Here is a 25,624-nt window from a genome sequence, read left to right as displayed (position 1 = left end):
GCATTTAAAGCAATTTGGAGCTTGAGCTTTTGGCTATGAGGGGTTGCTGACCTCATTAATTGAGAGTTTGACCATGTTTTATATGCACGCCCACCACTGTAATTATATAGAAAATGTCTCATTGTAACAACATGAATATTACTCCTTTGTCTGAATCACAAGTCACAATGTTTAGACAAGTGGATGAGTGAATCGGGTCAAAGGCACAAACATTTTTGATTGTTCTAATTTCTCATCAAAGTTGTTTACATTCCCGTAAGCCATGAGTACCATGTTATGCAATAATCCCTACTTCTGTGAGCACCCTTTTATCTCCTGTCTCAGTCTTCTCAGGTGTGATGTTACATCCACAATCAGGTCAGGCCATATTTGTTGGCCCACATTCATGTAATCCCCACTCGAGTCAGATGACTTACATGGCTGGCTTTTGTAGCAACATCATTTGCAGTGATAGTGTTACCTGGTAATGAAGAAGCCCTGGGATAAGCCAATAATCCACTATCTCCAGTATCTCACCTACTTTTAGAAGCTCCTCCCTCAGTGTCAGGAAGGCCTTTCAGTGATCAAACTGATTTTCAGGAGGTGTCATGTCATACAGATCAGACTCTACTATTTCTGATATTGTTTAACAACCTAAAAAACCCCTTCAGATCTAAAAATTCTATCAAGGTTGACGTTATCTACATGTACAGACCTATATACAGTTTATCAGATTTGCAAATTTTTCTTGTTTATTTCAGTCAGTTTGACACAACCACAAACCGTGCAGCTTCTGTCATACCCCACATTCCTCCTCAGTCTTCCAGTCCCTTTTTGACCCAGTTTTCCCTCCCCATCTGTTATCCCTCCACTTGAGAGGAATGTTGTCTTTGTGATATCCCTGCCTGCAAACTGACATCTCTTCAGCGGGTCAGTCTCTGTGCGTACTCTGCATGTTAATTACAAGAACTATTATTGTCAGTGGTCAGAGGGTATGCCTCTATTCATGTGGCTATTTTTAGGCATAGAGCTAAAGTACTGTACAGCTCTAGCAATAGAGCTGAATAGCCCTGACTCATGCATCCTTTGTCTCGTGACCCTCTGTGTGGAAACCTTTGTCCTTTCTAACTCTGTGCAAGCACCATAAGTTCTGGTTTTCTCTTTTTACAGCCTGAAAGGGGTCTTCAACATTTTTTTTTCATGCCTCACTGCTATTTTTAATTCTCTCAGCAGTAAGTTTAGCACTGATTGCGTGAATGCAGAGGGGTGTGAAGAAGGAGCTGTCACAATGAGCCCCATCCCACTTAGATTGGACTACAATGGGAATTCTCCACCCCTCTGTGTAATAAGATCTCCAAGATGTGCAAAAGGTCAACGTTTACTAGGGTTCCCATGCAGGAGTAAACTTTATTTCAAGAAACCTAATGCCTGCAGCACATTTCAAAGCCAGCTGATCTGGTCTGAAAAGACTTGTAATTGTCCATTTTTCTGCCACAGGCTAGATTTTTTTTTCTCAAGCTGGGAAACAAAGCCCAGATGAGGTGCACAACTCTAGTTCCTTCTCAGACCATGTGGATTACCGAAAACATGTTAGCTACTCGACTTCTGTCTTTGTTGCACACCCTCCTAAACAGGTTGGCTCCATGCTGAAATGCAAAAGAAAAGAAAAGCGAAAGCGTATGTCAAGTAAATAATTAAACGTGTCACCTCCCCTGTGACATGCCACAACAAACTCCAACTCCAAATGTCAGGAAATTCATGCATGATTTTCTAAAAGTGCACTGATGGAGTAGTTGCTGAAAAGGTAAAGCAAAACCCATCTGAGAACTGTTTTTAAATGTCATTTTATTCAACTTTTCAAGGCACAATCTTTTCAACTATGCACAATAAATATAACTCATTAAATTAATAACATAACAAGTTACCGGACAAACATTGTATTGTCCATAATAATAATAATAATAATAATAATAATAATAATCAACTGTGAAAACTTTCCCTTTTGAGTTATCAGAGTTATCAAAGTGACAAGTTTTTAAATAAGATTAAGTAAATGTTCTCTTGAAGAAATGCTGAGTCAATTTGGTCAAATTTTCATGAGGAGTTTTTCAAGCTGACAGCTGACTGATCCACTCTGGTGTGGTCCAGTTCCTGGAGTCTTGTCAGCTGAGACACTCTGTCGGCTTTTCCCCAGTCCATGCGCCTGTGCTCGGCACCACGTGTGCTCCATGCTCACATGATTCAGTTTCCTCGAAAATGATTCTTTCTCGGCAGAGAAAGGCGCAGTCATACGTTAGAAAATCCGGGAACCCAGACAGCTGAGTCACTCTTCCTTGGCCCACAAGTTCACCCTGACCTGGTAAATTTGTTGGAACGCTTGTGCTCTTTTTTTCCCCCCTTCCTTCCCCTAACTCTCCCGTCGCTCCCTCTCCACTTCTCTCTCTCTGGGGTGCTTTCCAATCAAGTCCAACACAGACATTAACACAGGCCTTAGGCAGTTACTTTTTCCCCCAATGCACACAATACATTTATATTCCAAGCAGCTTCATCGGTCAGGAAGGTTGATAACAGGCACCCACTGATCCAAACACCGGCAGTCTCTGCAGAATCTGTTCAACTTGCTCAGTGCAGGGTCCTTCCACGGGGATGACTGAGGATTCTGCACAGGAAAGAGCAGAGCGGTTACCATCTGTTCATTTATGAAACGTGCAAATAATAATTCAGATTGCATAACTGATGCCAACTCCTTCTAAGTGCTGACAGCAGAAACGAGAAGCAATAAACCCCAGGTACATTTGATTGCTCAAAGGGAAATGAGCAATATTCCCAAGGTTTAAACTAAACGGACGTGAGTAATAGTACTTACAGTAACTAGAACACAGTGTAAATCCATTGGCTCTCCTCCAGGCTTCACTCCGCCGAGTATCTCTGCCAGACGCCTCATGTTGCTCACACGCAGGATGTTGATGTCATTCTCGCAGCAGAATGCCTGTATCAAGGTAAAGTGAATCTGCAGAGCCACATCCTCCTCATCATCTGTGGCCAGTAGACACAACACCACATTGTCTGGATCCCTAAAAGCAATGAGGAAAAAGATAAAGCAAACATTACTACTTCATGCTCATCCCAGCTAGTTTTTCTAGTGCGGCAGTAGCGAGCTTACTATCAACTTACACATTGAGTGACTTTGCTGCTTCATAAACTCCGACAGTGATGCAACCCTGAGGCAATGCAGAGCTCAGGACCTCCTCTAACGCTGTAGCCACCGAGTCCATTCTAAAAAACAAACAAAAGTTTAACAGAACGCCATGATCAGTGAGGCTGTTAGTTTAAGCTTTGATGCCCCAATTTTCCAGTTAACGCCGTTCACGTGATATATGAATGCCAGCTCATGATGTAACGTTGCATGTGTGATACAAATGCAAGAACCACGAGACGGCTCAATATAATAGGGCTGAATGTCGGTCACAACGGACAGTGTGCAATTATATCTGCAAACCAATAATTCTAACAAAAAGTTTCTAAATTCGTATTAAAAACAGAATTAAATTAAAGGAAAATGCAGAGTTCAACGCAAAGCTAACCTTTCTGTTGAATTATCTCCACTGGTATCTTCAAAAGTCATATTGCACATCCAACCGGGTCTTGGTATAATATCCAGAGCGGAATCTGTGCGTCCTCTGTTGTCTAGTGAGACTCTCGCTGTGCTCGGAGCGTCCGGGTTCCAGTAGTAAAAATCCTGTGTACGCAGAACTCATTTGCATACAGCCTACCCAGTTGTGGGTGACTAGTCACGTGATTCACATTGAACCTGTGCTTAGAAGAAAGCGACATCCCGTGGCCATAACAGGACAATGACTAATATGAGAATAATCAGAACTAGTTTCTGGAAATATATACTAAAACCAATTCGTCAGTAATCACGAGGCATTTTCAGAATTACAGCAACTAACCAAACATTTTATTTCACTTCCACACGGTGAAAGAAAGTAACATGTCATAGCTTCTATGAACATTTGCAAAAAAAAAAAAAAAATCCCCAGGAAATATTCATTTTAGCAAATAGACCCCAAATGCATTCATGTGATTTTACAAATACAGATTCAAAACATTAACATTTGGTGATTTCGTTTTAAGGTGCTAAGTAGTTTCTGGCTTCAATATTAAAATGTCCAATAATCTTACAATGGTTTCTTGAACACGACAGTAAGTTCACCGCACTTAAATGATCACCACAGTCACCAGATCTCAATCAAACAGAGCGCCTTCGGGATGTGATAGAGCACAAGATTCACGTCATGGACGTGCAGCCTACACATCTGCAGCACCATGTGATGGAAGATGTAAATATATGACTTGAATGGAAGGAAATGTGGGATATGGCGCCTCTGCTGGTAAGTAAGGTGTACTTTTTTAAACTCTGAAAAAAAAACCCCGTTGGGCTCTGACGCCTTCGCTGTCTCAAAAACTAAATCTGATCGGAGACCAGCTGACCGTCATCTGTATCCTGCCTACCGGCAACGTGGCAAGATCCAAAATTTCAAAGTTGCGCTTTTTTCTGCACATGCAACCTACAGTCGAAGGCACAGTTTGTCATGTTGTGCTGACGTAGCCCAGAAGGTCAGGTTAGTTTTTATTGTGATTATCCCGAGGATGGACGTGATTTCCTCTTTTACAGCGCTCTGGACTGCAGCTGTCAAACTCTTCAGGGCGTGCTCCACTGTTTACCTTCAGATCACTGAGATACACAGTACAAACACAACGGAGATCAAGGAATGTGCGCTTATGTGTGATTTTTAATCTGTTTAATATGTAACTATGCTATGCTAATATATATATGTATATATTCCTCGCACTTGGATTTACTCTGATTTCACCTCCAGAGCACCGAGACGACATTTTTTATGGGTCACAGTATTTTGTGAACTTTATCCTCTTGTTATCATACCGATTTGTTATCAGCTCATGTTGTGAGTTTCCCATGGAGTGATGTGGCATTTGTGGATGTACTTTGACTACGGTTGGGATGTGTGAGCTGTAAGTATAACAAACGTTTGCGACTTTCTTTCTGCTGATTTTACTTTACACTGCGAATTAATGATTGCAGACATTTCCCTTTTTTCTTTTTTTTTTTTTACCGCAGGTGTTAAAGGGTCATCATGGATCACAGAGGTCACTACTGGCCGGACACAGGCCGTCATTCCCACAGAACAAAAGACAGAGAGGGATACACCAGCCACTCTCAGCAGGAAAGGGACCAGCTCTATCCACCTCCGGACCTCAGAGAGAGGGACAGGCACTGGGGCCATCCTGATGCCCATTACAGTGCTCATTTCCCTCTGCCTAGACCTGACTTTTATCCATACAACAGTCAGCAGTATCAGTATGGGTATGGACCTGAGCACCAAAGACCTCTGTCCAGGTTTGTACAGTTGCAAGTTACCCCAACTGGCTACTAGTTATTATTTGGGTATTATTAGTGTGTTTGTGAATGCAATGTAGGATAAAGGTTGCACAACAGTTGGTAAAAGAGGCCTGGTTCCAACACTGAGCTGAGTGTAGCTTTCTGTCCTTGCTAACAGCGCATGATGGGATATGCAGTGCATCACAGATGATGGAAATACACAAATGTAATAACTTCATTAAGATTCACCTTTATTTTCAGGCACGGGTATGACTATCCACCTTACAGCCACTGGGACTACAGAGACAGCTATGGTTATTATGACTACTACAGAGGGCAGCATGGACGACAAGGTGTAGTGATACAAAACAGCCAAGCTTTTTTTTTTTTAAGTCATCTTCTACGCTCTGTATAAGAGAGATGGGATGATGTGTAACGCTGTTTTTTAAGATGGTGGCCAGTGGGGTCCTCAAGAACCACGGAGAGCAGATCGGTACCATGACAGGGCACACAACCAAGAACAACTAGGAAGCGTGAATGCTGAGGAGTACAGGTGGGTCAGTGCACTCTACTTCTATCAAAGTCAATGCCTTTGCTATCTGATGTTACTGTGAAAATCATACCTGCACAAAAGAGAGAGGTACATCCAGAAATGTTGACAGGTTAAACGGTTCTCTAGCACTACAAAGTTTGTTTGGAGGGTTTAATAAAAACAAAAAAAGCAGAAACAATAAAAAGCAAAAGAAAACCTATAATGTTGGGGTGTTGGATATTACAAGTTTCAGTATAATATGTTGTGGTGATAGATGGTCACTCTTGATCAATATCGTGGGTGTAGAAGTAAGCTAGGGGAGAATGTGTACACAAGAATTCAACAAACAGGCAAGTATAAACAATTAATGCCTAAATATTTATTAAAAAAACAAACATACTTCCTGCATTACAGTCTGTCTAATAATCACTGCAAATTCTGTGAGCAAGAAAGTCACACGAATACAGCATAGACTTAACTGCTATGTGTTCTTGCAGTAAAGAAGGAAGCAATGCACATGAAAATGCATTTCTTTCAGGTACAACCAGGTGAGAGACAGCTCTCAGCATTACCTCAATGACTTTGAGGACAATCCCCCCAGAGACAATGAAGAGATTTCCTCTTTTTACCTTGGGACATTAGAAAGCTCCAAAAACTCAGGGTTATCTTCCAGCAGCTATGAGCTGAGTCAGTACATGAATGGAGCCGAACACAGTGACGCTGCCCCTCAACCCTATGGAGGTGAGCACGCAGTTCCTCTCACGTCCACATCGTCTCTGCTTATGCCTCTTTTTTCAAAGCTTTGTATTTCCTCAGACCAAGCACATGTGCATCAGGTGTCAGCTCCTCTGAAGTACTCGATCCCTCATGCTGTTGTCAGTTTTGGGCCTGCGGGTCAACTGATTCGGGTCACTACAGGCTTGTCAGCACAGGAGAATGTCAGCCACCTGGAAATCCACAGTCTGGAGGTAGGTTCACAGCAATGTTCCCTCTAAGCTGCGCACGTGCGCAATTGCGCACTGCTGGCACGGTCTATGCGCACAGAAAATCTGCGTTGCGCAAAACAAAAAATACAACCTAAATTGAAATTAAAATTAATACTTTAACAATTCTGTTTTGCAGTGTTAGTCAGTAAGTGACTGGATGCTCCCATATGGGATTAGAACGATGCCACCTTATCCCATAGTTCAGCCAATAATGCGTATATACGCAGCCAATCAACGTCGTTGACAGGCTACGACAGCGTCCTTATGTGCTGACACCGGTGTTTTAGCTAGCAAAGCGGCGTGGCTAATGTGGAGTGAAGCCACGTTAATGACAACGTGTACAACCATTGGAGATGTGAGCAGGACAGACGGAACAACTGATGGGAAAAGTGTGGACTTTATACCAGTTTTTAAATTGTGTTGATAGGCCACGTAAAACCAGAGTTATGATAAAAATATCTGCAATGTTTGGTTTTCTTCCTGAATACTATCGTTGTTTATATTTACTGCGGGAAGAAACGGTAAAAACGGCGTTTTATAAGAAAAAAGGCTCGAAAGCACTCTCCGCCTGTGAGCAAAAACAAACCCCACCCCCCTCTGCCTTTCCTATTCGTCCAAAGAGTACCATGTCGACCAATCAAAAAATGATATGGCAACGTGGCATTTAGTTGTTAAGAAACGGGGAAAGTTTTAGGAGTAACGGCGGTGTTTTGAGATGTGAGAGATTTGAGAAGTTTAGCGCAAATCTTGTGTAGTTAGTGTGTAGTGTAGTCAATAGTTTTGTTGTGTGTGTCAGAACAATGAGGGGACTGCTGAATGTTACAGGTGTTACAGGAGTGATACATCTCCTGTTGTCAGGCCTGCGGGTATCAGGCTGTGATGTTCTCCTTTATCTCATAGTGGACAGAAATTATTTTTTGGAGTGGCACAAATAATTTGTGTGGCATCAAATTTAATGCAGAACACCTGATTGTTCTGTAAATAGTTTGAAATGTTTATTCAAAAAAACGCATTGGCTGCATTTTTAGGTAAGCAGCTCCAAAAAACTTTGTTGTTTGCAAAACTCAGTTACTTTTTTGAAGAAGTAACTATATAATTAATTGCCCAACATTGGTCATTATATACTGTATTTTGCAGACAGAGTTACAGGACTCTCTCCCAGACCACAGACTCATAATACAAGTCAGAGCTTTATAAAAAAAAGAAAGAAGAAAGTTTTGTTTTCGAAATTGGAGTTCAAGTTATTTTTACTTCCAATAGTGTTAACATACTACACAGGCCATGAACAAGATTTTTTTATTTTATTTTATTGTAAGTGGGCTAAAGCAGTTAATTAAAAGTAGTCTGGCATAAATGTAAATGCTGTAATTTGATTATTTTAATAAACCATGTAACTTAGATGGATTTGATGCTGGCGTGACCACAGTGCACACGTCTGATGTCGCTCACAGTGGTCCAAGGGATCGCTCAGGGAGTTTGTGTGTTCGCTCAGACACACGAAAAATTAGAGGGAACATTGGTTCACAGTCAAGTTGTTTAAAAAAAAGCAACAGATTTTCATGGAGGATGCTACTAATCTTTTACCAGATGAAAATTATAGCACTCTCATGGACCTTAAGGGTCCTAAAGGTATACTATAGTCAGACTAATAGGATTGATTTGGGTCTGTTGGAAAGGATTTCACAAATCCACAATTATTTTACTCATGTCAGTGATAATTATTCATTAATATTATTATTTCATGCATTGTCATTTGTTTAGTTTAGTTTCACTTTATTAAAGAAACACACGGGTCCATAACAAATAAAATAAATAAATACATACAGAATACATTATTTTTTTCTGTTGTTGCTTTGTATTCCCCTGAAACGTGTAACACACATCAGCATGTATAATGGTTTCTTGGAAACCTAAAAACTCTTTGAGTTTGAAAATATTTATGTCACAGAGTAGTTAGGGTTATTAATTGGTGAATATTGGTCTTTGCTGCACATTAGTTTTGAGTTTTAAGTCAATAAAAAAGAAATACACTGCAATAATGTTTTCCACTACTCAGTAGCTACAAATATATTTTTTATATTTCTACTCGATGTGGCACATTTTGTCCACCATAGTTTTAGTTCTGTTTTGTCTGCTGTCAGTTTCAGTATGAATCCATGTTTTGAAACTGCACATGGGAGAATAAGTCTTGATGGAGGATTTTTCTCTTCAAATGTACCTCTAGTGTTTTAAATTTTATTTTATTTTTTACTAAAAGTTATAGTAAAACAGTGGATATGAGTCTATAAACAGTTAAACGTTTCCCCCTGAAATTTAGCCTGCTGGGTAACACTCGGGGTCAGAGGCTGGACTTTTTTTCTGTTTTTGTACACAGAGGGCTGATCCAGACTTGTATTGGGGTTGTGGTTCAGCAGACTGACACCTTATAATCTTAAATATAACCACTAGGTACGTTAGTAACTACAGTAGTTAATACTATCCAGGTTTCTGTACTAAATAGTAAATCTTGCAGAAATTGGCTTTTTTGTTTTTATCTTTGTTTTAGAAATACCTTTATAATTTACAGCTACAGGAGAGTAAATTGGACCTTACAATAAAACATTAGCAGTAATGGTTCCAGTAAGGTTTCAAGACATTATTTTTGTCTTTAAATGTACATAGGTTATTCTAAGTGAGACACAGGAGCAGCATGAAATGAGAAGCTTCCCAGGGCCTTTAACCAGGTAATTGTCTTTGGTTTTGTAATTCTGACAATAACAAACTGCATTCAGCTGTATGCCAGATCTAGGATTATTATTAGACTTGTGAGACTTCCATGTTTGAATGTTATGTATATTTTACTGAAGGGAGGATTTGCACAAAGTGGATGCTATAGAGTTTGCCCACCAGATGGCAGGCGCCTGCATGAGAGACAACAAACTGCAAGATAAAAGCTCTGCTGCCCTTTTGTGGAATATTCTGATATTGCTCTGCAGACAGAATGGAGTAAGTGAATTATGTGTTGGCATTACACAGTATGTAGAGGGATCACATTGCCATCAGAGAGACATCAGGGCAATTATCGTGATTATTTTTGATACAGTTGTCACTGTATTTTGGTATTTTAGCAAATAGTCGGGTCAGATATCGCAGAGCTGCTGATGCAGGACTCACATTCAGATGGAAGCTGCCCATCAGATGCCCCCACACTTATTGACTTCAATGAGGATACAACTGCTGAAGCACCACCTTGCAAAGGAGACGACCTGCTCACAGGAAACTGGAGCAGCTTTAGTTCAGAGAACTCTGAGAAGGGCCTGCAGACCTACACTCAACTACTGCTGGCTGGAAGAAAGAAGGTCTCCACATTCACCTTTAATCATCTTTTTAACTACTGCTGACAAGTCTAGCATTTAACTCTAGTGGTTTCAAAAGACGTCAGGCCCACTGCACAGAGCCAAGATAAATTAATGTGATCATGAGACATGATTTTAGTTTTAATCCTCTGCACTTTATTCTAATGTTTGATTTTGTGTGAAACATTATAGAGTCCTCTTTAGAGCAACAGGTAATATGATATTATATAATGAATGCAAATTTACAATGTTTCCTCTGGTATGCTCTGGAGTAAATATATAAATTAGCATGAAATGAAACTAATCAAGTTAAATTCATGTGAATATATGCAAGAATTTAGTCAGTCACATTTAGTCAGGATAAAATAATCAAATATTAATCATTCTGTACTGTGTACTGTAGCTCAGTCTGTATCTTTCATATATGGTTTTCAGGAGGCCCTGGAGTCGGCTATGACCAGCGGCCTGTGGGGACATGCACTTTTTCTGGCCAGCAAAATGGACAACAGGTCCTATATGACTGTACTGAACAGGTGAGAAAACCCATGGCCTCAGAGACGTGACAGCTGAGAGAAATCAGCACACAGCTCTATGTACAAGTGGTAATTTGTCAAGAATTGCTAAACTTAGATACTTATGGCTTCCTTCACACTTGCGTTAGCGCTACTAGGAAGTGTGAACAATGTTTCTGTCGGTCCATTTTGGTCCAGACTTATATTAGATATATTTCCACAAAATTTGGACTTTCAAGTCCTCAGAGGATGAATCACAGAAACTTTGATGTTCCAGTAACTTCCTCTAGCACTCCCAAGAGGTTTTGCATTTGTCCAACAGTACCTTAGAGATCTGATATACCAGACAGAAATATTTTAAAATGAGATCTGATTGTTTTTGCTGAAAGCAATCACAGTGAGTACCCAGACTCTCCTGCCTTTAGGCGCAAGTACAGCTAAGATTAGGACTAGTGATGAGAAGGTTACTTTTTAAAAGTAGAGGTTACATATTCTGCTTCCAGAACAGGAAACTAGATTTGGAGTGGTCTTGAGCAATAGTTCTCCAGGCTTTCTGAAGGTCTTTCAAAGTTTTTTCGTTGGACATTGACTGCTTTTCACTCATTTTCAGTCCAGTCCAGTCCAGGTATCTGTCCATTTTTGAGATTGTTCCCTTTTAACACATTTAACACTGACCTATGACTCATTCAAACATAACAAGGCACCGAACTCAAGAGATGAACCAGTCTTGTGTCTACACACACAAAACTTAGCAAAGAACCAATCTTAAATGATTTCTTTAATCACTTTGTCACCAGTAGCCTGTCGCAAAGGTATAAATTATTCCCATTTATGTAGTTGAATCTATAAAGAACACTGAATAAAACACAGTTTCACAGGCATATAATATATTTTTGTCCCAGCAAGGTGATTCCTATAGAGCATTTAATCAAAAACCTGGCACATATCCTAAAAAATGAAAACGGGAAACTTGACAAAGGGGGGATAAAATAAGGTGTAGCAGCCCTAAAATCTATCTACAGCAGATGAAGCAGCATCTGAAAGCAATATCCTTTAGAAATAGGGGGAAAAAATCCAGCAAAGAGCTGAAAGTGTACCTGAGAATTACATCTATCACTTCATTTGATCTATCTACTGAAGCTTCCCTAGAATTGATCATCCTGAATGAGCCTTTCCACTATGCTAAATTAATCAAAGCATGGACTGACAATCAGTGGCAACAAGTCTTGTAGTGAGTATCTACCACCATTCTGAAAACACAGTGGAGGTTCTGTCATGAAGCAGAAGCCATCAACCTTCCAAAGAAGAGCTTTGAATGTCCTTCAAAAAGCCTGGAGAAGTATTCCTGAAGACTACCTAAAGAAATTATGACAAAGCTGCCTAAGAGAGTTTAGGTTGTTTTGAAAAAATAAAGATATTCATACCTGATCATTATAATTGTACAAACTCAGTTTGCCATAAATACTCAGTTTTCATGTGTGTTTGCCCAAGCTTCAACTATTCACACAGCACCCATTTCCAATTTTTCTAGCAAAATATGAAAAAATTAGTGGCTTGAAACTTTTTTCTTTGGCTTTTGCACAATATTGTATTTATTTTTTTGTTTTATATTTTTGTTTCAATTAATTTGAGCTTCAGCTATTTTTCAGAGTTTCAGAGTGTGTGTGTGTGTGTGTGTAACCGCGCTGATTGGTTTTAATTGTTTTCAAAATGTTTATTTATTTTTTCAGTTTCACTGTCATTTTTACTAACTAACTAATTAATGACAATATAGGTGCTGTTTGTCAGTGGAAACATTTGAAAAGTTCACCAAACGTATTACAGAATAATAGTTGGCTTACCGTCATACACTCTCAATAAAAATCGGTACCAAAGCCTCATAATTAAAATAATTTATTTCTAGTTCTCTTTTTTATTTAGTTTTCATTAACAATAATAAACAGAAATCACTATAATACAGATATTCTCATTAAACTCCCGTGAGCCATTTATCATGTAACCCAATCTAGTTTTTACAGACTATTTTTACAGACTAAGTGGGATGTCTCAGCAGCCCAGCAGCAGGTTGTCAGTAGAGGAATGTCTGGGGAGAAGGCTGGCAGATAGGCAGACTGATTTTGATTTGTGATTGACAAGAGGGGCAGAATTTGAGCTATCAGTGTGGTGTTTCACTTGTGTGCATACTAGCAGAACAGATGCACTTTAAATGGGATAGTTCCTGTTTTTGTAAAGCCTTGCTTAAGACGTGCAGTGACACAGGATGCTCTGTTGGCAGGTTTACAGGCCAGCTAACGCCCAGTGATCCCCTCCAGACTCTCTTCCAGCTGCTGTCTGGGAGAATTCCTGCTGCAGCCACGGTAAAATATCCAGGACCTAACAAAACTCTTATATGAAGACAAGCTTATGCTATAGCCTGTATCTTATTACTAAGGTTTAATAGTGATTTTCTGTGCTCAGTGCTGTGGAAATGAAAAATGGGGAGACTGGAGGCCCCATCTGGCTGTTATGCTCTCCAATGAGACAGGAGATCCAGCCATCCAACAGAAGGCCATCGTCACCATGGGAGATACACTCGGTACTGATACACCGACTGACTGACAGGTTGTCATGCACACACATACAAACTGATGTGTTGTGTTGCTTTTCCCTGTGCAGCCTCCAGAGGCCTCATACATGCTGCCCATGTGTGCTACTTGACAGCCAGTGTTCCCTTCGGGGTGTTTACACAGAAGGCTGAGAGACTGGTACTTCTAGGCAGCAGCCACAGGTGAGTTGTGATTCCAACTTGCTGCCATTCATCAGTCCAAGTGCTGTTCATCTGGTTATACTGACAGCACGAGCTTAATTTTCTACTGAAACACGTGCATGTCTTATTTTGATCTTAATTTCTATCATCTCTTTGCTTTGAATTTGTCTGTTTTTATTTCCTCTAGGAAATTGTTTGAGTGCTTTGCCACAAACACTGCCATCCAGTGCACTGAACTATATGAGTATTGCCAGACTCTTGGGAACAAACACTTTTCAATACCCTCCTTTCAGGTGGGTGCCACTTATATTTTTGTGTTAAAGGTTTACCAAATGGAAATATCAAATTTAAAGGCACAGAATCTTCTCTGTGTCATCTAACGTCTAACATTTTTCCATGATAACAGAGCTCCACTAGCACATAGAATACATTTCCCCCCATCAATTTATTAGACACTTTTACACAGTTTAACAAAAGGTTTCTAGTTTGGATTCAGTGCAGGAAGATAATACATTAACAGTTCATTCAGAATCAGAATAACTTTTTGTTGCAATGTATGGTCCTTGAGAAGATCTGGAAGGTGAAGGTAACAGTGGTAATTGGAGCACTTGGTGCAGTGACTCCCAAGCTAGTCGAGTGGCTCCATCAAATCCCAGGAACAACTTCCAAGATCTCTGTCCAGAAGATCGCAGTCCTAGGAACAGCAAAGATACTGCTTGGACCCTCAACTCCTAGGCCTCTGGTAGAGGACCTGCTCTTGAAGGATAAAGATTGCCAGCAAAACTAAGCCCATCTTTTTTTTTTTTATCTCTGGACACTATTTTAGACTCACTGCATTAGATCAAACAACTCTTAGCAAAGACTTATATATTTGGAATCATTACCATTAAATCTGCAATAAATGCATGACTGTGGTTATTGTTGTATTTTGGTCAGGTGTATAAGTTCCTGTACGCCAATCGTCTGTTGGACTGTGGGCTTTCATCTCAGGCCTTTCATTACTGTGAGGTGGTCGGACAGGCGATCCTCAGGCATCAGGAGCCTTTCTTTGTGCTGACCGGGGAGGTCATCAAGGTAAACCTAAAGGTTGTCTTACATATCTGACTAACTATCAGTGATCTGTTCAATTACGACACAATGGTTATACTGTATGTATGTTTTTCTTGCAGCTGTCAGACAGACTGAGATACTCAGAGGGTCAGTTCAGTGAAGCAGGGCTCCATAGAGACGGGCAAGAACCTGATTGGCTGAAGCATCTACGTGCTAGGCACCACAGTTTACAGGTGATCAGGTTCTTCAGTCTTTTCATATAATACTATGTTTACCTGTGTGTGAGAAGAAATGTCTCCGTTCTCACTGCTGTACAAGGAAGAATTAAATCGCGGAGGAAATGTATGATATATGAGGGTTTCTCATTTAGCTTAGCATCAATTCAGCACTGTCAGCAATCACAATTGCTCACAAGTGACTTGTGATTTTATTGTGCACATTTTTACTTCATCACACCTTGAACAGGAGTGATACGAGGTACCTAATCAAAACGGTAAGTGATGCATATTTTTTCAGATATCAGTGGTATTATTTGCACACATAAGTTACTGTTGGGTTCTTGTGATATATCAATAAGTAGTAGGAAGCTGTTTCATGAATTAGGATCGCAAATCATCATTGTTCTGATGGTTGTGTCATGGTCCCTGGGTCTAGGACACCATTGTTTTTTTAATTAAAGTGTTTCTTGATTTCTTTATATTTTATTTCAAAGTTTTGATTTCACATCTAGTTTTTTCATGTTTAGGTTTGGTTTGGGTCTCTGTGTATTCCTGCCTCCCTTAGTTATTTCCTGGTTCATTTTGTTAACCTTTGCCCTACATGTTTAGTGTTCAGTTTTACTTTCCTGAGTCTAATTTCCCTGATTAGTTCCAGCTGTGTTCCCTGGTGTTTCCCATCTATCTAATTACCTTGTGTGTATTTATAACTCAGGTCTCCTCTTGCCCTTTGTTGTGTCCTTTCTCAGTGTTATGTGCTCCTCTGCTCCATGCTTTCGGTGGTTCCTGCGGTTCCTGCTTTACTCTTGGTTATGTGCTCCATTGTTCTGAATTTTACCCTAGATTCGTAGGTTTCTGATTCCTGGTTACAGCCCCACATTGAAGACTACAGCATTAGAGCTGTTTTTTGAGTTCATATTCCATTTCCTGAATCCAGCGTATTGGGTTCATATCCTGCCTGCCTCACAGCCATTTATGATAGACTGCTAAATATTTTCATTATATCTTTCTCTATGTTTCAAATCCCTTTACTTACTCATTAATAAGAAAGAAAACCTACTTTAATAGATTTTAAAGGAATAAAAACGGTCCCTTAAATTGCTTCAGTTTCCATATTTATGTAAACATTCAGGGCTGATTATGCTACTAAAAATAATTATTAATAATCATTATAAAATGTATTGAATATTGGTTATGCCTGTATGCCAGTTGTGTAGCAAAGCTTTTTTAGTCATGTTACTGTGTCAGTAGAGTTGGTAATGTTATCCCATCTGGTGGTTGCTCCTCTACTGTAGGGCGAACTAAAATATCTCAGCAGCTATTGGATGGATTACCATGAAATTTGGTACAGACATGCAGGGATCCCAGGTACTGTAGCCTATGATGACAAGTTTGACATAAGATGAACATATTGAATGGTTGCTTCTGAATTTTGCAAAGACAGCTCTAGCTCCTTTCATCTAGCACCACCAGTTTTTCACTTCTTTTTAACTATTGTAATTTTGGCTTTATAACAAAATGATTGTCAAATTAATTTCATCGTACTTGGGAAATATTAGCATCTGTGGAGTGTACACGGTACAAACTCAAACTGCTAACATAGCTGTAGTGGAACTTAAGCTCTGTAACTAATATGGTGTTATCTTTATTAGACTGGAACTGTTGACTCTCCTGAAGCATACCAGCCAGCTCCTGAGAATACTGTTATGTCACATGAAATGCCCTCAGGTAACTTTGCATTGTGTAGCTTTTTTCACACTGTAGAGCAGAAGTATACCTTAATAAAATGCTTTTTTTTCCTATGCAGAATCAGATTTAGATGATTTGAGCCATGGCATTCAGAGTCCTGAGCCTGAACTCCTTTATTATAGAGGCCCTGAGGACCAAGAAAGCATATTGCATGAAGATGGAGGAGACACTGAGGAAATGGCAGTGACGTCATGGGGCATGGGAGCAGCTCAGGACTGGTGTGCCTCATTTACTTTTTCCTTCACACAGACAACACTCTTACTTGATATGTGTAACTGAGTCCTGACAGAGTCTATTATGTCACTGATCTCTCTCTGCCTCTTTGTCTAGGCCACAGGCCAACTGCCCGGCTACACCGGTAACAGTGGCCTATACTCCCTCAGTGCCCACAGTGGCTCCAAGCCAGAATTTCAGTTATCATAACACGGATAGTGCTGAAGTCAGAAGTGCCTCACAACATTGTCCTCCAAATAATCTGCCAGCAATAGCAGAGGGTGAGACTCTAATGTTAGACAGCAATCATTCCCTTCTCTGTTCGGGTATTTACTATGGCCCGTGGTGAGTCAGTGTGACATTTTGTTTTTATTGCTTTTACAGGGGCCGAAGCATCCTGTGGAGCAGGGATGGTGAGAAATGCATTTTAATATTCCGCTGGCAACTTTTTGCTTTGATTTTTTTATCGCATAAGCATAATTTTAAAGATTGCATTCAAATGTATTGTGCTGTGCATTGATTAGTGTTGCTTATAAGTTTAAATATTTGCCTTTATTTGCCTTTGAAGATGCACGGTCAGATGATTGAGACGAACTTCAGTCAGCCGGGACAAGTCGAGCAGATTGTCCCTCAAGGATTAAAAGCTTCTGAGGACACCACTGAGCCTCCTAAACAGGTGGGTGGGCTGCCTATCATATATCACATAGCTTTCAGTGACATTAGAATTAGTTTACATGCATCACACTTTGTTCTGTGTTAAAAGCAGAACACAAAGAAAGGATGGTTCAGTGGCTGGTTCAAGTCAAAACCTAAAGTGGTCCAAAAAGAGGCTTCAGAGCAGGGAAGCCCAGCTCACACAGTAAGTATCAAGCATACTATGAGCTCAGATGTGATCTCAGTTTTCATTTAATGATACTAATCGCTGTGTATGTTACAGGACTTTTCGCCATCTGCTGACGTCTGTCCTCCTCCCCCGCCTGCCAGTGTCCCTCCTGGCATGTTTCCACCACAGTCTTCCACTGCTGGGATTAATCCATTCTCAAGGAAAGCAGGTGGGTCACGTGATCGGTTACATAATATTCTGGCTCTGCGTCAGTGTTAGTCACTTATCACTATTTTAATAATAGATTTCAACATAAACATGTTGTCAGCTTCCACATTCTTATGGTATGTTCTGAGGTCAGTGAGTGTCTTAGCTAGCGTGTCCAGTTTCATATTTTACAGTCATGATGTACACCGCTTGGATTTTTTTTAGTGCAGAAACTTAAACATTGCAGAGGTTTGGCTGTTACTAAGGACATTTTACCTCCATTTAACTCTACAAATGTGAGCATTTTCTTTAAATACCCATGTCTTCACTATAGGCCAGCAGCTGGGTTAGAAACTGTGAGACTCACCTCTGTCACAGGTAAATTAAGTTATTTAAAGATAAGCATATCGATTCTTTATAGTGCTTTACGGATTGACGTTAACTAAACATGTTCTGTTTGCAGGATCATGCGTCTTGCACCAAAAGTGAGGATATCACAATGTCACGCCATATGTCGTGTACTGTAAGATGCATACCGCTCACTAGTTCTTTTTTAGTAATGCCCTTTAAAATCCTACAGCTTGCAAAAATCATGTTCCTTGTTAGTTACAGGAATACTCTGCATCGACTTGGATATCAACTCATATTGCAGTGACAAAAACAGCTGAGGTGTGTGTTCTAAAAGCTGACTTAGGGGAAATTACCAGCAGACGCAGTACATATCTTGGGAAAGGGATAGCTTAACTCAGAGCAATCACGCCAGCAACACTGGGGCTGAAGTTCTACTGTGGCAAAAAATGTTGGTGTAACTGTGATCACTATGCCACGATCATCTGTGCTATATGCTGCAATTAAATATCCAGCTAAATATAAGCATGGAAAATATTTAAAGATATACACACATATACCACTGCAGTTACATCGTGTTTTATATTATCTATGCTCTAACCACTGTTTTAAAACAGAAATAAGACGCACATTAAAAAATGCTTTGGTCACAGAAGCTTTTTAAGCATAATTTGTAGCCCAGCTTTGCAGAGCTATACCACATCATGGGCAGTAGTTGATTATTTTTTGTCATCTGAAAAGTGCAACAGTTGTATTTTAAATTGCACATGGGACAGATGCTGAAAATAAAATTGGAATAGTGTCTTCTAATAGTGTCATACTGCCAAGATTGATGATACCACATGGTGAGAGAGGGGAGGATAGCTCAGGGAAGACCTCTACCAGCCAAATACCCAGTACCTTCTTACAGCCTCTACACCCACCAGAGAGCAGACGCTTCCAGGACCAAACTGTTTATGTGCTGATGACTTATTTGTAATGAAATGGAGCTTAGCATATAAAAGGTTGATTTTACACACTGCTCTTTAAATTGTATATAAAAAACAGTAATATATACTCTTGTAATTGATTTTAGATTGACCTTTTTTATTTCTGTGTCACCGTGTAAACATGTTTGGATGTAACTGGGATGTTGTTAAGTCATTTGACTTTAAGTATATGTCAGTGTTTTTTGTACCTCTAAACAACCACATGAAATGTGTTTATTCTCTAGCTTTTCAGCAGATTCTTGCAGCAGAGGAAAGTATTATTAAAAGCTGTATCTGCAGTCATGTTAATAGTCACATATTGAATAATTACATCTTGCCAAGAAATAGCTGCAATTCCCGACAGAGCCTCTCAATTAATGTAGAGCAAGTGACAACACGGCAGGTGCCGTCTCCTTTTACGATTAGTCTGCAGTAGCCAAGAATGAGTGGCACACGCTTGCCTTGAATTCAACACACGCACAAACAAACACGCACATGCAGATGAGCAGCATGTGAACTACAGCATACCTCCTGCCAATAAAGTGTCACTATACAAATTATCAGAGTGGATTTATGCAAGACTGCTTAAAACGCCATCCAGGTGAGACTATACTAGAACCTAGTATATTTTGAACAAAGTTTCATATTTTGATAATTGGAAAATAAACAAATAAAAAAAAACTCCTCAAAGGGCAGGCATCTTATACAAAATCTTTATTGAGATTCGGATTCACAGTAAAATGCTAGTTCACTTTTGTTCACTGATAAACTCCAAACATGCTACGCTTCTTGTACATGTAGCAATATGATTACAAAGAACCAAAACTCAGAACATGGCAGCATGCATGATTAAAATACATTTAAACCTAACATATAGGAATCTGACATCTAGTACAATATCATACATGCTATTACTGTGTTTAGAAAATATCACACTTTGTATACGGGCAAACTCAATTTTTCTCACTATGTGTATTTCTATTGGTAAAATAGAAATTAAACTACAAAAGTAAGCATGACAAATGCTGTAGTTGAATAAAGAAAGCGCACTATGAATACAAAGTACTAGTACATGAAATTCACATCCAAAAAGTCCAAATCAGCAGTAAGCAGTAACTGACTGGCAATCCAGCTTCCCTGAATGATTAAAAATGCACTGGTCTATTAATGTTGTCACAGTAATGTTTTTAGTATCAGTGATGCAAAATCTTATCTACTCAAGAGCATTACTTAAATATTTTAATTGTATTTGTATTATTCTTCGTAAGGGTTAAGAACAATAAGCTGCCTATCATTTGAAGCTGGTATGTCTAGTGTATGTTTGGCTTCTGCCACTGTTGCTACAGAGAGGTGGTGCATTTATGTGTGTCTGTAAATTCAGGACAAAGAAGGAGGAGGAAGGGATGTGCCTTTTTTCCTTATAAAGAACAACAAGGAAAGACAAAAACTTGTCAACTATTACCTAAACTACTGTCAAGTGAGCACAGGTGAACATTACGCTGACTTTGTATGAGGCAGGCTAAAGACATTTAATGTCCAGTCTGAGTGGACATCTGCATTTCCACACTTCCTTTGGGAAATGTGTTGTAAAGTTCATGGCTGTAGTGCATGATTGAAGAAGTCGTATGATAAAATGCCTGACTTTCCTAAATGCAAAACTGCTATATTGTGGGTAACATTAATTACATTTACAGTGTATTCACAGTTTTAAAAAAGGGTTCAGTGCTCTTTTAATGAGTTTCATATCACACCATTAAACTGTCAGCTCCAGTGTCAGTGCTGTGCTGGCGGTAATTTTTATCCCAAGACATTCTCGTGGGAACCCAGCACCCTGGGGAAACAGAGTGAACATTTTACAGCTCATGTCACTCTAAATAAATATTGCACATTAGCATATGTAAAGTGGTGCCCTATAACCTTTTGTCGAACGTTTCTTGACCTTAAAAACTGAAACGAAACAGCTGTAGCACAGTAATGGATATGTACAGTTCTTGTCTTTAACAGGCTGCGACACTTTTGTCCCCATGTTTCTGCACATGCTGTGCAAGTTTTGTGGAACACTGGAAAGATTTGTCACATTCTGTGCAAACAAAAATCCTCCCTGCACAGTTTTGCTCCTGATGAAGCTTCAGTTTTGCTGGGTGGCTAAAATTCTTGCTGCAGCCCATGCAGTTGTGGGGCTTCTCTTTACTATGTATGAACTGGTGACGAACAAGACGGGAAGCCATGGCAAATGCCACGCCACATTCTGTGCACTTATGGGGCCGCACTCCGCTGTGAATGGCTTCATGCTCGGTCAGGTTGGAGGACTTTGTGAAACACTTGGAGCACACAGAGCAGACAAAAGGACGCACTCCTCTGTGGATTTTCTGGTGCTCTGCCATGCGGCTGGCCAGGGCAAACCTCTTCCCACAGTCGGGGCAGGAGAAGGGTCTTTCTCCCAGGTGCTTACGCTCGTGGCGCTTCAGAGCTAGGGGTTTATTGAAGGTCTTGCCGCAGTGCGTGCATGGGAAGGGCTTGTCATTGGTGTGCATGTTCCGCTCATGCTTCCGCAGGTCTGAAGAGCGGATGAAATCCTTGCCGCAGGTGTCACAGATGTACGGCTTTTCACCAGTGTGTGTACGGATATGCTTGCGGTAATCTGAGGACCAGATATAGGTTTTGACACAGAAGGGGCAGTGATACGGTCTTTCACCCGTGTGCAGACGCTTGTGTTGCTGCAGCGTGCCTTGATGAGAGTAAGCCTTGCCACATATATCACATACATGCGGCTTGAGGCCTGTGTGCGTTTGTAAGTGACTCTGTAGGTTGCACAGCTTCTTGAAAGCCCATTGGCAGTGCATGCATTTGAATGGACGTTCCTCTGAGTCAGTGTCAACTCCACTGCGTTTTTTCATTGCTACCAAAAGTCGAGGGATTTTGTCGTCTTTACACTTTTTAAGCAATTTCATAAGTGAAGGACTATTTACATTCAGATGTTTGGTCTTATTCTCACCTTCGCTTGGAGAAGATTCCTCACTACTTAACTCTAGCTTAGATGTCCTCTGTTGGTCTGAGACATCACTTTGGCTCTTGGATTGTTTCAAGAACATCCTTTCATTCTGTGTCACAGCATCCAGGAGCACGTCATTTGGTTTACATATTTCATTGGTCTTAGTATATGTAGTGCATCGTAGCAATGCCCCTTTGTGTTCTTGCTCATCCTGGATTGGTGTTTCTTCTCCTGGTGAAAGCCCTGCAAACCTCTCCACAAGAGAGCAGTTTGGTGTTTGAGGATTCAGATAAAGGATTCCAGTCTCATTACTCTCTGGGAACGGCTCCATCCTTACACCATTACTGCCAAATGAAGACTCTATATTCACACTGTGGGTGTTACTCAAGATGTGTCCATCCAGGGGAAAATGAGTGACACTTCCCTTCCTTTTCCTTTTCCTTTTTATGTCAACATCTGTCCCAGTAGACATCTGCAGAATGACATGATTTTGTCAGAAATGTGTTTTGAATTATTTATTTATTTATTTTTACTCATAACTGATGCCACACAGACTTTCTGCAGCAAGTCTGCTGTTGCTGCATGCACCAGTATCTTGTAAATATCCCACACATGCTCTGGCACCATGCTCGTCATATGACACCAGAACTTTACTATGTGTTCCCGCAGGGTTATATTACTATAAAAATAAAAACAACTCATTATTTTGTAATTTCACACATTAAATCATTTTATAGAGCAGCTTACCCTGCAGTCTCCACGCGAGCAGGTCAGACCCCGGAGATGCCAGGGAGATATACTAGCCCGGGTACTAGTATAACTCTATGAGAGATGTCCGGTTGCGTTAACGGGCGGAGTTTGGCAGCAAGCCTCTGTAGGTCAGCATCTATCCTGCAAGTCAGCAGCAGCAATTATATCTTCACAGCCGGGCTCAATTTACCCTCCGCTCACTGAACTTGCCACCCGTTTTACATATGACTTGTTGAGTAATTGCATCAGACGGAGACTTTCAGATTGCGTTGGACTGTAGAAAGTCGGAAACTTTAACAGTTTACTCGCTTAAGTTGGATCCTTGAACTGGAAAGACTAACTTTTAATTAACTTTTAGTTTACCAACACTCTTTTGTGACTCTTTTTCTTTTCTTTTTATTAATTTGTTTTTAACACCTTTAAAAAAATAGAAATTAAAACAACAACAACAAAATAAACAAATAAAAATAAAATGTTTTTGATAGTGTGTGAGTTAGTGCCGCCGTCCGCGCATTGATATTTAGGTTACACTCTCAGGAGGGCGTTAATGAGACATTCAAATTGCCTTTAAGCCAAGGAAGAAACAAAATGCAACTCTCCTTAAATTACACACCTGGAAACACTTTTGCTAACTTTTAGTTTACTCGCACTCGCTATTAGTGAGTGACATGTTTTGTTTTGTTTTGTTTTTTTGAACGGGTATAACATAATGATCGTATTTTTAAGTATGCGACTAGTGCATTGATATTTTAATTAAATGCATTATGAGGTCAGGTGGAGACGGACAGAACTTTAAACACTTTGCTTGTTAGATATTTACACTGAGCTGAAAACCTTTGACCAACACTAACCGTTAAGTCTGTTTCAGCACAGCTAATATTCAAGTATATTTTCATTCACTGTTAAACTCTAACCGTTAGTAATAATCTAAGAGTGAGCACCGTACTGTCCGAAAGTCTATAAAGTATCACACTGATGATGGTGTTTCAGATCACAGCAAAGTTTAAAGTTATTTTCACCTCTATTTTAAGTTCATGAGCATTTTGGGGTAACGACCACAAGATGTCACTGTTCACCAGATATTTTGCCAAGTCAGAAACCAAAACTGTGGAAAATCACCAGCTCTACGAAAAAGAGAAAAAAGGGTGACTTTTAGAGTGCATCTTATTGTAGACATCTGTGTTGCTTTAGAAAATAACACGATGTTTTCAACTCAGTCTCTGAATGAAAAAAATAATCTATGGATATATCAACAGATGAATCTTGTTGGTTTCGAAACATCAGAAGTTCTGAAGGATACTTATATGTGCCTGACATATGCTTAACAAAATAAACATTCGAGAATGGCTTCAATTTAGTGCCCCCCTTGTTTAGAGAACACTGTGTGCAGCTTTTATGATAAATAAGTTGCAGTCCAGTTTTTTGCCAGTAGATGGCCTCGAAATATCCATTCAGTAAACAGAGTCATCATGGAAAAGGAAATAAGGGAATCCACTTGTCCTGTAATCAAATTATAATAATATTTCTTTCATACTCAATAGTAGGACATGTCTTTATTATTTTTGAGAACTCGTGTTTTTTCCCTCCCTGATAAAATCCTCCAGTTGTTGACATCAGTAGCCTACGAGCTTTCCTATTTTTCCCTGTCACAATAATGGTGGGGTTTTTTGTTTTTTGTTTTTTACACTATAGGGACTGACAGGATTTAAACCTGCATGTGTTAAGTAACTTAAATCTTAATTAAATGGACAGTTGTAGTCTGCACTCAGAGCACTTTCCCAGGAGAACAGATTGAAATCAGATCCTTAACAAATCACCTTTACAAGGCTGCATTTTCCATTCGTTTGTACCTCAACACAAATAAAGTTTTGGCTTCAGTTTCCCACACATATCTACCACAAGAATACCTGTACATGCCTTCCCACATGAGCTTTCAGGAATATTGCCCCCTTTGTTGAACAGTAGGTACAAATGGAAGATGTGATACACCAATTTAGGACAATTTCATAGATATCACAATTAAATGAAAAAACAAAAAGAACAATGAAAATAATTTCTGGAGTTGTGCATATTTATGTGTTTTTCAAACTTGGAACTTGATGGATAAACTTGAAATAAACTAAAAATGATGGTTTTCACAAAACTAAATGTTGGACAAGTAACTCTAACTCTACATAATGTTAAAATCAGATCAGGAGTTAAACTGGTAACTACTCTTTTTCTTTGTATATGTATCAACTTGAAGCTGTCATAACAAAGCTTTGGTGGATGTTGCATAAGTGGGTTGCAGTGACGTGAACCCGGATGCCGAAGCTGTACTAACAATCAGCATGAAGAGCATCACCCAGGAAGTCTCTGTTGGGAGTAAAAAGATTGTGGTTTGTTAGTTTATTTTGTGTTTGTGTTTTTTCCAGACCCCCAGTAAAGAAAGTGTTATAATCCCCTTGTGATTCCTTCAAAGCAAGTAATGGAAAGAGAGCGACTCTTCCTCCAAATGCAAATTTTAGTTCTACTCGCACTGACTGACCTGCTTTTCCTCGGAAGTTGCACTTTAATAAACATTTTATTGATTTACATGCAACTCATTCAAGTGCATTGAAAAAGTGCAGAGTCATTCTGGGGGTGGTTCTTCAATTTCATGCTGGAGAGTAAACTGCCTTAATTGAGAACATACCCAAACGGGGAATTTTCCACAGACCTTGACTCTGTGGCTGTGGAAATTGTTGGTTTTTTTTCACTATTCATCCACTTACATAAGTTCTACCTTAAAGGACATATTGTACCACTTAATATAAATTTGATGTGGTTTCACTTT

At 39.7% G+C, this 25,624-nt stretch overlaps 3 protein-coding genes across 3 annotated transcripts; 1 reads left to right on the top strand and 2 right to left on the bottom strand.

Annotated features, from left to right (window-relative positions):
* Window positions 1–1,823: 1,823 nt before the first annotated feature.
* gadd45ab (growth arrest and DNA-damage-inducible, alpha, b) lies at window positions 1,824–3,693 on the bottom strand. Its single transcript, XM_063466607.1, has 4 exons — window positions 3,564–3,693; window positions 3,154–3,255; window positions 2,846–3,053; window positions 1,824–2,638 (listed from the first exon to the last, which is right to left on the bottom strand). Exons 1-4 carry the CDS (start codon window positions 3,611–3,613, stop codon window positions 2,525–2,527), a joined length of 474 nt encoding a protein of 157 aa, XP_063322677.1. The 5' UTR covers window positions 3,614–3,693; the 3' UTR covers window positions 1,824–2,524.
* A 1,195-nt stretch (window positions 3,694–4,888) lies between these two features.
* On the top strand, window positions 4,889–19,646 carry sec16b (SEC16 homolog B, endoplasmic reticulum export factor). Its single transcript, XM_063466957.1, has 25 exons — window positions 4,889–5,016; window positions 5,123–5,401; window positions 5,645–5,736; window positions 5,834–5,936; window positions 6,454–6,656; window positions 6,732–6,883; window positions 9,563–9,624; window positions 9,748–9,886; window positions 10,009–10,239; window positions 10,672–10,769; window positions 13,024–13,105; window positions 13,206–13,323; window positions 13,404–13,515; window positions 13,682–13,787; window positions 14,431–14,568; window positions 14,664–14,777; window positions 16,412–16,487; window positions 16,567–16,726; window positions 16,839–17,002; window positions 17,106–17,134; window positions 17,290–17,397; window positions 17,488–17,580; window positions 17,659–17,773; window positions 18,086–18,129; window positions 18,215–19,646. The coding sequence occupies exons 2-24, from the start codon at window positions 5,139–5,141 to the stop codon at window positions 18,100–18,102; spliced, it is 2,775 nt and encodes a 924-aa protein (XP_063323027.1). The 5' UTR covers window positions 4,889–5,016; window positions 5,123–5,138; the 3' UTR covers window positions 18,103–18,129; window positions 18,215–19,646.
* A 1,418-nt stretch (window positions 19,647–21,064) lies between these two features.
* Window positions 21,065–22,390, bottom strand: znf648 (zinc finger protein 648). Its single transcript, XM_063467672.1, has one exon. The coding sequence runs from the start codon at window positions 22,388–22,390 to the stop codon at window positions 21,065–21,067; it is 1,326 nt and encodes a 441-aa protein (XP_063323742.1).
* Window positions 22,391–25,624: the final 3,234 nt, after the last annotated feature.

Source organism: Pelmatolapia mariae, linkage group LG23 (genome assembly GCF_036321145.2).
Source record: "Pelmatolapia mariae isolate MD_Pm_ZW linkage group LG23, Pm_UMD_F_2, whole genome shotgun sequence".
Taxonomy (NCBI): domain Eukaryota; kingdom Metazoa; phylum Chordata; class Actinopteri; order Cichliformes; family Cichlidae; genus Pelmatolapia; species Pelmatolapia mariae.
Note: the sequence above shows the minus strand (reverse complement) of the source record. Positions and strands in the feature narration are given on the sequence as shown.